General features: G+C 43.5%; 1 protein-coding gene across 1 annotated transcript; it reads right to left on the bottom strand.

Annotated features, from left to right (window-relative positions):
- Positions 1-467: 467 nt before the first annotated feature.
- LYZL4 (lysozyme like 4) lies at positions 468-12,156 on the bottom strand. The gene is made up of 4 exons (XM_026496584.3): positions 12,018-12,156; positions 11,755-11,904; positions 8,174-8,252; positions 468-537 (listed from the first exon to the last, which is right to left on the bottom strand). The coding sequence occupies exons 1-4, from the start codon at positions 12,154-12,156 to the stop codon at positions 468-470; spliced, it is 438 nt and encodes a 145-aa protein (XP_026352369.1).
- Positions 12,157-14,139: the final 1,983 nt, after the last annotated feature.

Below are 14,139 nucleotides of genomic sequence, written 5' to 3'. Positions count from 1 at the left end.
TAAAAAAGAGCAACCGTCACTGGATTCTCTCCATAGAAGTACAAGGAGGACTTTATAGTGTTACTTCCACCTGTGTGTCCAATCAGGGGCACAGGCAGGGACTGGTGTCCCTGTTTGCCTTTGACCCCTCTTTTCTTCCACTGTATCTTTTCTTCTCTTCCCTACTTAATATTGACAATCATGGACACATCTTGTTTTCCAGATAATTTCCTTCCTTCAGATCCTCCATGGTTATGCTAGTAACGATCACAGTATAATAAGACAAGTGGAGACCCTGGGTCCAGGTTGCGTAAGAAGCTGGTTTATTCTGCATTCCGCATCCCCGGATGAAGCAAACTTTTGTCCCTTTCCATCTGGAGCTGTCCAGCGGTGAGATAACCAACAGGGTTGAGTGAAGGCAGCAAACAGGAAAGCATCTTCATTTGGAAGGTGCCCACTGGAAAGTGTAGTGAGGGCCGCCACTGCAGCTAGAGCCTGCAACCGTCCAACCACCGTGCCAGATTGTCCGCGAACCGGCAGTTCAGGGACCAGGAGGGCCTGTAGAGAGGAAAGCAGGGACAGTGAACAAGAGGGGGCTTCCCAGTGTCTGAGCTCAGGATCTGCAGGGTTCCACACCTCCCCGCCACCCCGGCCGACCCGGCCCATCTACACCCCAGCCTTGAAGCATTTGAATTCACCACCCCAACTGCTGCAGGCATGTTTCTGAAGGCTTTTCTGCTTCTAGAGTATGACCCTCTGTCTGACTCTAACACATCCTAGCATGAAAGCTGGTGCCCCTTAGATCCTCATGCTCCCACCCCCCCCCACTTTTTTCCACAAATCCCACACCGTGAACTGGGGAGCTATCCCCCAGCCCAGCAAGAGAAGTACTCTTAACTTCTCTGAAGTAAGCATCAGAGAAGTTCCATGACTTGCCCAGGCTCAGATGGTGAGTCCTAGGCAGACCGTTGATCAGAAATGGGAATCCTTGACTTTGACCCAGGGCCTCTTTCACCTTCCCATGCACGTGCTTCACCCTTAGTTCCTCAACCCTGCCTAGGCCAGCTAGACTGAGTTTCTCAAAACTTTTCTCTTTGTTCTCCTAAGAGTGATCCTTCTATTCCCAGCCCCCATGCCAGCACCCAGACCCCAGGTCTTCCTCTCCCAACCTAGAGGCTGTGGGGTTCACCAGCTCAGCTGCAGGCCATTAGAAATCCTCTTTAGATAGGCCATCCCTCAGCTAGACAGGCTTCCGTGAGTCTTCCTGGGTAAGGGGTCCCACAGTGAAAGAAGGGGGCTGTGACCCCCTGGCCCCTCACAGCTATAAAGCAGCAGAGAAAACACACACATATTTATTTTCAGAAATTGCAAGGCTCTCCCACAGCCCGGGGCAGGCACTACAGAAGGGAATCCTGTGGGCATGCAGGCCCTTGGTCTTCTCACTTCCTGTTTGCCTCAACTCTGCAGGGCTGCTTGATCTGAGCTTTGAAAAGACATGGGTGCTTATTAGTTTAATAAGAGCTCACTTTGCTGGGAGTCCTGAGCAAGTGAGAAGGCTTTAATCAGCCTGGCCCAGCATATCTCTACTTAGTGCTGTACAATAAAGATGATTTTAGCTCATTAGTGCTCACCCTAGAGAGCCAGCCATGCTTCAATTAATTGGAGAGTAGAGACTATATGAAAGATATTTTAAACACTGGGAAGACACATTAGTAAGGGGACTCCCACTTTAAAATGCAATCTCCTAAATTAGTGAGGAAAATGGATTAATGAATAAGCGGTATGAGAACCCTGATTAACCATTTGAAAAATATAAAGCTGGATCCCTACCTCACTTTTTATACCAAAATAAACTCCAAGAAGGCCAACAATTTAAAGATAAAAACATAAAACCGTGAAAATTCTATTTTCTAATTTATTAACAAAAACTTAATATAAGGCTTATTTTGTGCCAGACACCATTCTAATATGGAAGAAAACATGGCTTCATTTCTTTACAAACTTAGAGTATAGTTTCGTATAAATTCAGGAGCCACAAAACAAAATATTGAGGGATCTGATTCTGTGAAAATATAAGACTCTTACATGATGAAAATACTACAAAGTCAAAATACAAATAGCAAACCTGAAAAAAAGTAGTTCAAATAGATATCACGGACAAAGGTCTAATTACCCTAATTTATAAAGGACACATATAAAATCAATAAAAACAAAAGAAAACATTATCATCTCAGTTCAGAGAAAAATGGCCAACAAACACATGAAAAGATGCTCAACTTCTTTGTAGTTTAAAAATGCAAAGCAGGGGCGCCTGGGTGGCTCAGTCAGTGAAGTGTCTGTCTTTGGCTCAGGTCATGATCCCGGGGTCCTGGGATCAAGCCCTATGTCAGGCTCTATGCTCAGTGGGGAGTCTACCTCTCTCTCTCCCCCTCTGCCTCTCCCTGCCCACAATCATGCGCTCTCGCTCTCTCTCTCAAGCAAGTAAATGAAATCTAAAAAAAAAAAAAGCAAAGCAAAATAGAATGCCATCATTTTATAAGTCTCAATTTCCAAAAAATGCACAAATTTTATTGTTCTAGATGAACAACCTAGAACCCAGGCCCCGTCATGCAATGTATCTGGAGGTGCCCACTCTCTGAATGCCAGTTTAGCAATCTCTCTACCAACATTTAAATGCACCCAAGAGGCCCAGAAAATGGAAACAGTCTCAATGTTCATCAATAGGGGACTGGCAGGTAATTACCTGCAGCATCCAGAGGGCAGAGACCTCTAGGTAGGATATGCCAAGATTTGCAAGCTCTATTAATAAGTGAAAAAATTTTAGGTGCAGGTCAGTGTGTATGTCGGGATTTCATGTGTTTTTATTTTATTTTATTTTATTTTATTTTATTTTATTTTATTTTATTTTATTTATTTTAAAGATTTTCTTTATTTATTTGAGAGAGAGAGAGAGAACGCACAAGCAGGGGGTGGGGCAGAGGGAGAGGGACAAGCAGACTCCCCACTGAGCAGAGAGCCTGACTTGGGGCTTGATCCCAGGACCTCAAGACTGTGACCTGACCCCAAGACACTTAACCAATTGCGCCAACCAGGCACCCCTCACATGTATTTTTAAATATTTTTCTCATTCTCAATACACATATTTTTCTCTGATTTACAAGACACATTAATAGTGGTGACTTTCAAGAGGCTGCTGACAAAAGCAAGTAGTTTATTTTTTGATTTTCATTTTTAAACACGTATGTCTTATTTTTATTTTGAGAAATAAGAAATGATAAATTCAAAAAATTTTTAATGGCTTCTAGGTAACAGCCCAAATGCAGCCTTAATCTTGCAACAAACATTTAGGGATTACCTATTATATGCCAGGCACAGAGCAAGATGCTGGAGATATAGAGGCAAGAAAAACAGACAAAAATCTCTGACTGAACTTAGCACCAAAAGGCACAGAAAAGACAAAAAAAGCAACAATGAAAAGCTGATCTCTGAGACTGACACACTTCCTGTTGCCAGATTCTGAACAAGATCTCCACTGCCTACAGGCCCTGAGGGTCACTGTAAGAAATACCACTCAAGACTTCCACTGGCTGAATCAATCTACCTGCAGGTCTGCCCCTCCTGCACTCATTGATTCTGTTTGGAAACCCTGCGTCTGACCCCACAGAAGAACTGCACAGAGTGCTTTGGCTGTCTTCCACATGACCAGAGCACAGATCTCCCAGGCCAACCATCCTCATCTCTTCGAGGAGAGTTGTGAAAGCTGAAGCCTAGAATAGCACAGATCTAGAATTAATTCCAACACTGTGGCCATGGGTAACTTGTTGTGCCTCTCTGTGCCTCTGCTTCCTCATTTTATGGGGAAGCAGAATACTCATGGCATAAGGATTTTTTAGGGTTAAATAAGGATGTTTATGTAAACACACAAAGCCTACATACCAAAGAAGTAAAGAAATTACAGCTATGATTAAAGAATTTCCTCTATTGTAAGATACCTTCTATTATAAAATATGTTAATGATTTATTAACAACTTTTGCTGGAGGACACATCGATTATAGGATAAACCCTAATACCAAAAATATTAAGATATACAACCTGAAACTGAGGAAATATGACATTGTTTCTAGATCTAACTGGTAACTACAATATCCTGCAATAACCAAGCAGTCAGTTATGAAATGTGGGACAGGGAGAGGGTGGAAAAGGCAAAAGAAGGTGGAAATTGGTGGTGAGACAGTGTCTACTGGATAGTGGAGGCCCATGATAAACGTGGAGGCGGTAGAAGTTCATGCTGGGAATGAAGGGTTTTCATGTACTCCACTGACTCAGCCTATAAGAGAGAACTAGACACACATGTCAGGAAAATCTCCAAAGTGGATATTGGGTCAGGAGACTTGCACAGCAATCTATGCCCAGAAGAGCATTTGTGAAGGGAGTCTGACCATTACCAAAGTGTGAGCTGAAACAAGAAAAAGTCACATAACCTATTTGGCAAATACTAAATATGCGTAACTAACATGGTACTTATGGGAAAATATTAGTAGAAGAAAAGGGGCATCATCATTAAATTCAGAAGAGCGTTCCTAGGAGAATAACATACTACAGAATCCAGAAGTAAATTTTATAAAACTGACATCATCAATAAGATGTAACTGGCATAACCTCTGGAGAAAGCCATGGAAGAGAAGAGAGATGAAAAAGGCAACAACTTGAATAAAAAAAAAAAAAAGATGGATAGGCTAACACAGAATTACAAAGATATTAAATATGTAGTAACCAAAATTCAATACCCATTCATGATTTAAAAACCTTTAACAAACTAGAAATGGAAAAGAACACTCAACCTGATTAAGAGTATCTCAGTAAGTTTAAAGAAAATACAACACTTAATAAAGAAATATTGAACTTCTTACCTATGAGATTGGGAATGAGACAAGGATGACTTCTAGCCAACATTTATTGGCGATCCTAGCCAATGCAATAAACCAAGAAAAAGAAAGAAAAAGGTATTGTAGAGCCAAATGTGAAAGATTAAATAAAGCTTTTAGAAAAAAAAGTTAAGAAGAATCTCTCATGACCTAGGAATAGGCAAATATTTTTCTAAAATTACCAAAAATAACCATAAAAGGAAAGTAATAATAAATTAGACTGTACTAGGACTAAGGATTTCACTTTATCAAGACTCCATTAAGAAGGTGAAAAGGTAACCCATGGAATGAAAGAAGATGTTTGTAATACTTGTATCCAACAAAAAACTTTTACCCAGAGTATATAAATAATTTCTGATGAATTAATAAGACAAAGACAAATACAATAGAAAAACTGACAGAAGATTTGAACAGGCACTTCACATAGAAGGATATCTAATGGCCAATAAACATTTGAATAAGTGCTCAATCTCATTAATTGCCAAGGAAATACAAAATAAAACGCAATTCAATAGCACTACACAGTCACAAAAATAAACTAGAAAATACCAAGCGCTGACAATAGTTTGGAGCCACTGAAAACTACAACTGCTGATGGAAGTGTAAATTGATGACTGTTTCCTTTGCTGTGCAGAAGCTTTGTACCTTGAAGTCCCAAAAGTTCATTTTTGCTTTTGTTTCCCTTGCCTTTGGGGACATGTCTTGAAAGAAGTTGCTGTGGCCGATGTCGAAGAGGTTACTGCCTATGTTCTCATCTAGGATTTTGATGGATTACTGTCTCACATTGAGGTCTTTCATCCATTTTGAGTTTATCTTTCTGTGTGGTGTACGAGAATGCTCCAGTTTCATTCCTCTGTATATAGCTGTCCAATTTTCCCAGCACCATTTATTGAAGAGACTTAGAGGCAACCCACAGAATGGGAAAAGATTTTTACAAATGACATTACAGATAAAGGGCTGGTATCCAAGATCTACAAAGAACTTCTCAAACTTAACACCCAAAAACCAAAAAATCAAGTCAAAAAATGGACAGAAGACATGAACAGACACTTCTTCAAAGAAGACACACAAATGGCTAACAGACACATGAAAAAATGTTCAACATCATTAGCCATCAGGGAAATTCAAATCAAAACCACATTGAGATATCACCTTACACCAGTTAGAATGGCAAAAATTAACAAGGGAGGAAACAACAAATGCTGGCAAGGATGTGGAGACAGGGGAACCCTCTTACACTGTTGGTGGGAATGCAAGTTGGTACAGCCACTTTGGAAAACAGTATGGAGGTTCCTCAAAAAGTTAAAAATAGAGCTACCGTATGACCCAGAAATTGCACTATTGGGTATTTACCACAAAGATACAGATATAGTGAAAAGAAGGGGTACATGCACCCAATGTCCATAGAAGCAATGTTCACAATAGCCAAACTGTGGAAGGAGCTGAGATGTCCTTCAGTAGAGCAATGGATAAAGACGATGTGGTCCATATATACAATGGAATCTTACTCAGCCATCAGAAAGGATGAATACCCACCATTTGCATGGACATGGATGGAACGGGAGGGGATTATGCTAAGTGAAATAAGTCAAGCAGAGAAAGGCAATTATCATATGGTTTCACTCATATGTGGAACTTAAGGAATAGCGTGGAGGACATTAAGAGAAGGAAGGGAAAAATGAAGGGGGGGGATCAGAGGGGGAGACAAACCATGAAAGACTATGGAGTCCGGGAAACAAACTGAGGGTTTCAGAGGGGAGGGAGGTGGGGGGATGGGTTAGCCCAGTGTTGGGTATTAAGGAGGGCACATATTGCATGGAGCACTGGGTGTTAGATGCAAACAATGAATCATGGAACACTACATCAAAAACTAATAATTTATTGTATGGTGACTAACATAACATAATAAAAAATAAACAAAAATTAAATTAAATTAAATTATTTAAAAAAGGAAGTGTAAATTGAATCTCTTGAGAAAAAGGTTTGGTAGAATACACCAAATCTGAAAATATGCATATCCTATGACCAGTGATTTTATTCCTTGGTATAATCAATATGAATCCATTTATATATTCACTAAAAGAAAACTGTAGAATGTTCATGGCAACACTAAAATAGTGAAAACTACCCAAATGCCCACCAACAGAAAAATGGATATATAAACTGATATATCCATATAATGGAATACTATACAGCAATGAGAACAAACCAATTAGAACTGTACACAACAATATGAACAAATATTGAGTGAAAGAGGTCAAACACAGGCCCAAACATTTGTAAATTTTAGATGGCTTTTCGAAGCAAGTATCTGCATAAAGAAGAAATCGGAGTTGCAGTTATTTTTGATAACAAGTATATAACTATTGGGGCAACTGGGTGGCTCAGTCAGTTGTGTCTGCCTTCGGTTCAGACCTCTGCTGCTCCCCCTGCTTGTGCTCTCTCGCTCTCTCTCTGTCAGATAAATAAAATCTTAAAAAAAAAAAGAGAACCAAGAAGATGTCTCAATATAGTGCCAAATAAGTAACCAAGAATATGTAAATAAGATGGATAATCTAGCTGTGTGTTTGTTATTTCAACTTACATGAACTTCAATGAAATTTAAAAAAATACAAATATATAACTATCTGTTACTACATCTAACACCTAATAAAAAAAAAGTGTTCTTTCAAATGAATATGATGATCTGAATTTTAAAAATAAGCAAAGGACAAGAGCAGGGGAAAAAAATCACAAAATAATATAAGTATATAACAAACTTAGCGGGGAAACCCCAATGGAATATCACAAAATGCAAAAGAAGATAAAATTGTTATCTACCTTTCAGATGGCAAAGGCTTATAATTGATGAGAGTGCAATAAATAGGCATTTCACTACACTCTTACTATTACTGTAAATCGGTACAAACTTGCTGGAGAGTCATTTCACAACATGCATTAAGAACCTAAGTATTTAGATGAAAGTAATAATCAGAAATATATACAGATATTTATTTCAAGGATGTTCATCCTAGCTTCCTGAATAACCCTAAACAATATTTGAGAAGGAAAAATATATTCAATTTAAGGCAATTTGTCTGATAATTATGTCCTTCCTTCTGAGACCTTGGGGTTGCAGAACTCAGTAGTGTTCTACTGCTTAGCTTGGTGAGTAAGATCCTGCTAGTTTGAGACTATAGATGTGCAGAGACCAAGATTAGGCCGAGATTAGGATTAAAGATAATGGGTGAAGGTCATTAACAAGACTGTTCAAAAATGTACCACTTACCATTCTCCCATACCGTCTTTTCCTTTTACAATTCTCTTGGCACATTCAATTGTCTTCTTCAAATTTGGGTTCAGTAAAGCTGTGGAGAAAATAAAGGGAAACAAAACAACTCCACAAGTTGGCAGCTAAGTCAAAGTGACGTCAGGGAAGATACAGGGTGCCCACATTAGAGACGTTTCCGTGTGATTCCAAAGATAAATCTATCCTTAGATTTTTTTTTTCAGACAACACTGGGAGATAGTCGCTTGTGGTCATCTTTTACTAAATCTATCGATTTTCTTCTTTTAATTCTTATAATAATATTTTCATTAAAAAATGTATAGCAAATATTCTGTGCTAAGCAATATAAGAAGCAGTGGAGGTAGAACGGTGAACCCAGTAAATCTGTCCCTGTCCTCCTAGAGCCCACAGTCTGAAAGGGGGAGAGAAAGATCCTAGACAATTGTAATACAAAGAATACCTGGAGTGACGGGGGAATGGAGCTTGATGTGGGAGCGGTGGGTGGGGGCACTCAATTCAGACTCGAAGGGTCAGGGAAGGGTTATTGGGCCACATGACATCTAGAAGATTAGGTAAGGAAAAGGGGCTCACAGAGGGACCACTGCCTTCTTCCAGGCAGAAGAAACAGCATTGGAGATGGCCTAGAAGTGTCTCTGAGGGACCAACATTCCATTCTCTCCTTTGAATGTGGAAGCGGACACCTCCCACCTGGGTTACTGCAATACTGTCCTTCTTGACTACACTTCAGTCTCTCCCTTTCCCTAATCCAGTCTGATTGCTTTTCCTTAAAACATGACTTCAGTGCCCCCAGTTGCCTGTAAAACGGAACCCCAAATCCTTGGCTTAGTCCACCCTTTCCCCAACATGCCTTTCCATTTCTGCCACCTTACCTTCCATTGCCTTCCTCCATGACCCCCCCCCCCCGCCCCGTTAGAGACCTCCCAAGGGGCAGGAGACAAAGCTTGCACCCGCCCTGAAGGTGGGTGCTCCACTCCTGATACCCACAGCTTGGGAATCACATGCAGCTCTTCTTCCTGGACTTTGTTCACACTCATTGCCCAACCTGGATCTGCTCATCTAAACAGGACAGTCCTTAAAACGCTGTCATTGACCATCTAGCTCACTGCACCCTCTCCCCTCTTCTGAATAAAATGTCACTTCAATTCAGCTCTAATCTGTTAAATACATATATACAAAGATACATATGTGCATACACAGATACACACGTGCGTCCATGTTCACATGCACACACGCACATCCTAATCCCCAGCTACTTTGTAAATTCTTTGAAGTTGTATTCATCACACACCAAGCAGTATACCCAACACCAGGCTCAGCACTTTATATACACTGTAGTATATTAAAAACTCACAAAAGCCTTGTGACATAAGTGCTATTATTACCTCCACTTTACAGATAAGAAAACTAAGGCTCAGATCACATAACTAGTAAGAGGTCAAGCCAAGATTCTGTCTGGCCTCAAAGCCTGTGCTCTCTCTGTCCCTCACCCTGCTGGACAAGGACAGTATACAATTCCTCTGAACTGTCCTCAGGACTTGGCACAGGGCCTGCTTAGTACCTCTCAATGGCGCCTTGCTTCCTTGTGAGTCCTACTGGCTTGTGGTGACACATTCCCAAGGAGACTGTTTTCCTTTCTATTTAGAATGTCTTTGCTTTCAGGGCTTTCTGGCTCATCCTTCAGCTGACAGTGCAGTTCCCTGGGGTCTTGGGTTTCAGTGGAGTCTCCAGTGCACCGCCTTATCTTGCTCAGGCCCTGTCTACACAACGACCTCAAACCTGTGCCTTAGGCCACAGGGAAACAGCAGATGTCACCTGGTCATCATCAACTTCAATCTTCACTTAGCAGTCTGGATTCTCGCTTCTCATTTTAGCCTTTAGGGATTTTACTTTCTTGCCATCTCACCCAGGTACTATGGAAGATTTATTTATTTTTCTTTTTTAAGTAGGCTCTGTGCCCAACATGGGCCTTCAACTCACAACCCGAGATCAAGAGTTGCACGCTCTGCTGGCCAAGCTAGCCAGGTGCTCCAGATTTTTTTTTTAATTTTATCTAGTGGGAGGGTTTTTTAGGATATCTAATCCACCCTATTTTCATCACAACACTCGGTACCACCTCCACTACAGATAATTATTTGTTTCTTCTGTCAGATTCTGGCAGTCAATCAATCAATCTCTCTTCTTATGAGATATAAATTATGGGCCTACTGGGTTTCTCTTTTTGCCTTGGCTGCCAGGAAGCTCAGGGTGACATTGAATATTCTATCACAGTAATTAAATTATATTCTTAATGTGTAGGTCTCAGCTAGACTTTGATCTAGTGTTTTACATACATTATCCCATTTAATGCTCACAGCAACCTTAAGAGGTAGCTAATGTCATCCCCACTTCACAGATGAGGAAGCTCTGAGAAGAGACCTACACAAGCTCATGGAGCTCACTTGTAATGGGAACAGCTGGGATTCCCACTGGGTTCCTGTGTGTTTTCTGCACCCTTCCCTCCTACTTTGCAATTCTGCTTCTCCTTGAATCTGGAAACCATCTTACTCCTCTCTGGAGTCCCCAGGCCAAGCATGGGGCCCAAGAGCAAGCAGCTTTCTCCTGGACCATATAAGAAGATTACAAGCTTTACCATGACCTCTCCACTCTGTCTCCTAAAGACCCAGCTCAGAAGCCACAGGTTCTGGAATGTTTCTCACTCACCATGGGGGAGGGAGCTTCACCCATCAGGGAGACCCTGAGAGTGCCAGGCCCTCAGACCCTCCTGCAATAGAATGACAGCTTCCGGGGTCAGGGAGAGCTCTGGTGTGGTTGTGCAGCTTATTGGCTCCCTGTGTGGGCTTGCCTCTCAACAACACCACCTACAGCTGTGTGGCTTTGGGCATGCACTTACCCTCTCTGGGCCTCAGTTTCCCCCTTCATAGAACGGGATAATAACAGTGCCCACGTCATGGGGGTCTTTGTGAAGATTAGATGAATTCAGACCTACGAAGAGCTTAAAGGAGTACCCTGAGGTTAGCAAGCACTGGAATGTCCGCTCCAGGAGGCCGGCTCGTTGTGGGTGCTCAGTGAGTGCTAGGATGAGGGAACCTGGGCCAGTGCATCCTCTTGGCCACAGGTACTTGGGACCCCTGAGAGCAGCAGGGAAAGCTCCCATGCTCCTGTCTCTTCCCAGTGCCCCTTGGGCCTGTCTAAGTGGCAGCATCTGTTTGCCTTGAAGAAGAGTGTGTGGCGGAGTGTGGGTGAAATAAGGCCCATGCAGAGCCCTCTGCTCTAGCCCTTTAGGCTCGGGTGGCTCTGATGCTGACAGCCTCCTCCCCACCTCCTCTCATCCTGCCCATCTGGATGGGGGTCTCCATGACTCTGTGCCTGGCCATCACCCACAGCCCATTCTCCCTGCACGCTCTGGTGTGCTGCACTCAGCCTCCCTGGCCCCGCACCTGCCAGGCTCTCCGCCTCCCTGCTCCAACCCTAGAAACGCTGGCCACCCGGAAGGCTGGCCTCCGTGCTCTGTGCTGCAGCCCCCAGTGCCCTGGTGTGGGACAGACGGGGGCGGGACCTACCGGAGCAGGACATGTGGCAGCGGTTCTTGCCCTTGTCACACCACTCATGGCTGCGGATCTGAAAGAGGCCATAGCCAGTGTAGCCACCGGGCAAGTTCTCGTAGATGGCCGTGGGGTTGAACTTGCTCTCAAAATAAGCCAGGCACACCCCTAAGACGGAACAGGAGGTGGGTGGCTCGGAGGAGGGTGGAGTTGGGGATGCCCGGGCAGGGGCCAGAGGAAAAGGAGGTGAGGGGAGATGGGGCTAAGAAGGGCCTACTCACAATTTTCAAGGCTGTAGCCCTCAAAATAATCCAGGCCTCCTTCATAGAGCTTCTTAGCCACCTTGCAACGCCCCAAGATAGCAGCACCACTGGGAACCACCAGGTAGCCAATGAGGGAGAGAACCATGGATGCCTTCATCTTCTCAGGCTCCTGGCAGCTCAGGTCAATAGTGGCCAGAGGAGCCGGCAGAGTCACAGAGAAGTCCTGCCGGGATCCCAGGGACACTGGTTTCTCTGAAGGAAAAGAAGGGCACTGTGGGGTGGGGGCGTGCAATTCAGTGTGTTTAGAAAAAAGGGAGTTCTGCCTGGCTTAAGCGTGATACTTCTTCCCACCCTAATCCTCAGCTTCGTGTCACTGCAAACCCAGGACACCTGAAACCCTGCCTCTCCTCCTCTTCTGGACCCCCATTTTCCAAGGAAACTGCTCTCGTGAAGGTCACCCCCCAACACACATTCTTTCCCTGCAGCAAAACCCAGTGGCTTCTGCTTGATTTTCTTCTCACTCATTTCTCTTTCACGCTAGATACAGAAGCTCAAATCCTCTCTTCCCCTTTATTGTGAAAGTACAACTTGTCCATTAGGTACATGTTGGAAAACAGAAAGAGGAAGACAAATGTCACTGTAGGTCCCACTACTCAAGCACAAGCACTACTCTTACGTTGAATTCTTTGCGCCATCACCTTTTACCCTAGAATATATTCAGAGCTGTGGTCTCACCCTGGCCACAGTCTTGTCTCCAGATTGTCTATAAATCGAATTCCGTGGAGCTTTTCTCTGCCTGTCCACACAGTGAGATAAACCCCAGTCCGGCTCAGACCTGCCACGTAGTAGGGGGTCATCACTGGCAACAGCAGGCAAGACCCTTAGCCTCACGGTGCCTCTGCTTTCTCGTCTGTGTAAAGGGGAGTGGGTCATGTGTGGGGTGCTCAGAAAATTGACTCCTGAGTTTCTCCTTCTCCATTTCTGTTGTTACCACCTAAACTCCACTCATCGCCACTCCAATAAAACCCCCTCACTGTCATCCCCTAAACCCTTCTCATGATCATCTCCTGAACCCCCCTCATTTCTACCCCCTAAACCTTCCTCGTCATCATCCTCTAAACCCTCTCAACTCTATCCCCTAAACCCCTTTCATCACCTTCACCTAAACCCACTTCATCACTGCAGGCTGAGTCACAGCCCAGCCTCTTGGTGTCCACTCCTCCAGGGCAACCCCTCCAGGTGGGTATTTTCAATGTCCCCAAAGCACGTACACAATGTCACTTTGGGAATGCTGTCAGTTCCCTATTCCTGATAGCAAAGCCACACTTGGCTTTCTGAGCCCTCCATAATCTGGCCTAACCCTGCCCTCCCTCCATCAGGAGGAATCAATTCAGTCAACTTTGAATTCCCACGTTGCTCCTTCTCTGTTCCTCTCTGCACCTTCCTACCCCACACCCCACTGCTCATGTTCCTGCTCCACACATGGCTCTTCCCAATCCACAGGGCCCTACCATGCCTTTCCCTACCCAAACGTTGCTCCATCTTCAGGTGTCCACTCCAGGTGCCATCTCCTTGAAGCCTGATGCAATCCTGCATGAACATTCCCTCTCTGAGCCCCCTACTGCCCTCAGAATCATTTCCAGAACACCTAGCAGGTGATTGTCCTGTTCTATGCCATGTCTTATCTCTCAGACTAGAAAGTGCAATTGGAAATTATAACATATCGTCTTCCTGGCATGCCCTACAGCCCCCAACACTGCATAAATATATATCAATTGGACAACTAATCACACCCCCCTGTTTGTCATCATTCACAGGAGTATGCATGTCCTCCAGCCTCCATTCACCTGCACAAGGGGCTCTTGACCTTGGCACTTAGGCTGGAAAATTCTTTGTCCTGGAGGCTCTTCTGTGCACTCAAGTTTATTTAGGGACACACCTGGCCTCTAGATGCCAGTAGCTTCTCCCTCTCCGTTGTGACAGACAAAAATGTCTCCATACATTGCCAAACATCTCCTGGTGGACAAAACTGTCCCCTGTTGAGAACCAATGATCTAAATGTCTAACTTGCAAAAGAGTTAGAAATAAATGAGTATATTCCTGAATTAGAAGAATTTCACTTTTAAACATTTGTCTGAAC

This window comes from Ursus arctos, unplaced genomic scaffold, assembly GCF_023065955.2.
Source record: "Ursus arctos isolate Adak ecotype North America unplaced genomic scaffold, UrsArc2.0 scaffold_20, whole genome shotgun sequence".
In the NCBI taxonomy this organism is placed as follows: Eukaryota; Metazoa; Chordata; class Mammalia; order Carnivora; family Ursidae; genus Ursus; species Ursus arctos.
This window is presented reverse-complemented; position numbering and strand designations above follow the sequence as displayed.

Bases quoted from the DNA above. Each gene is read 5' to 3' on its own strand.
- LYZL4 (XM_026496584.3), bottom strand. From the start codon at position 12,156: ATGAAGGCATCCATGGTTCTCTCCCTCATTGGCTACCTGGTGGTTCCC. The intron at 8,253-11,754 runs GTAGGTCCCGCC...TTTTCTCCACAG, and splicing joins CTGCCACATGTCCTGCTCCG to CTTTACTGAACCCAAATTTG. The intron at 538-8,173 runs GTAAGTGGTACA...TCCTCTCTACAG, and splicing joins AAAGACGGTATGGGAGAATG to GCCCTCCTGGTCCCTGAACT.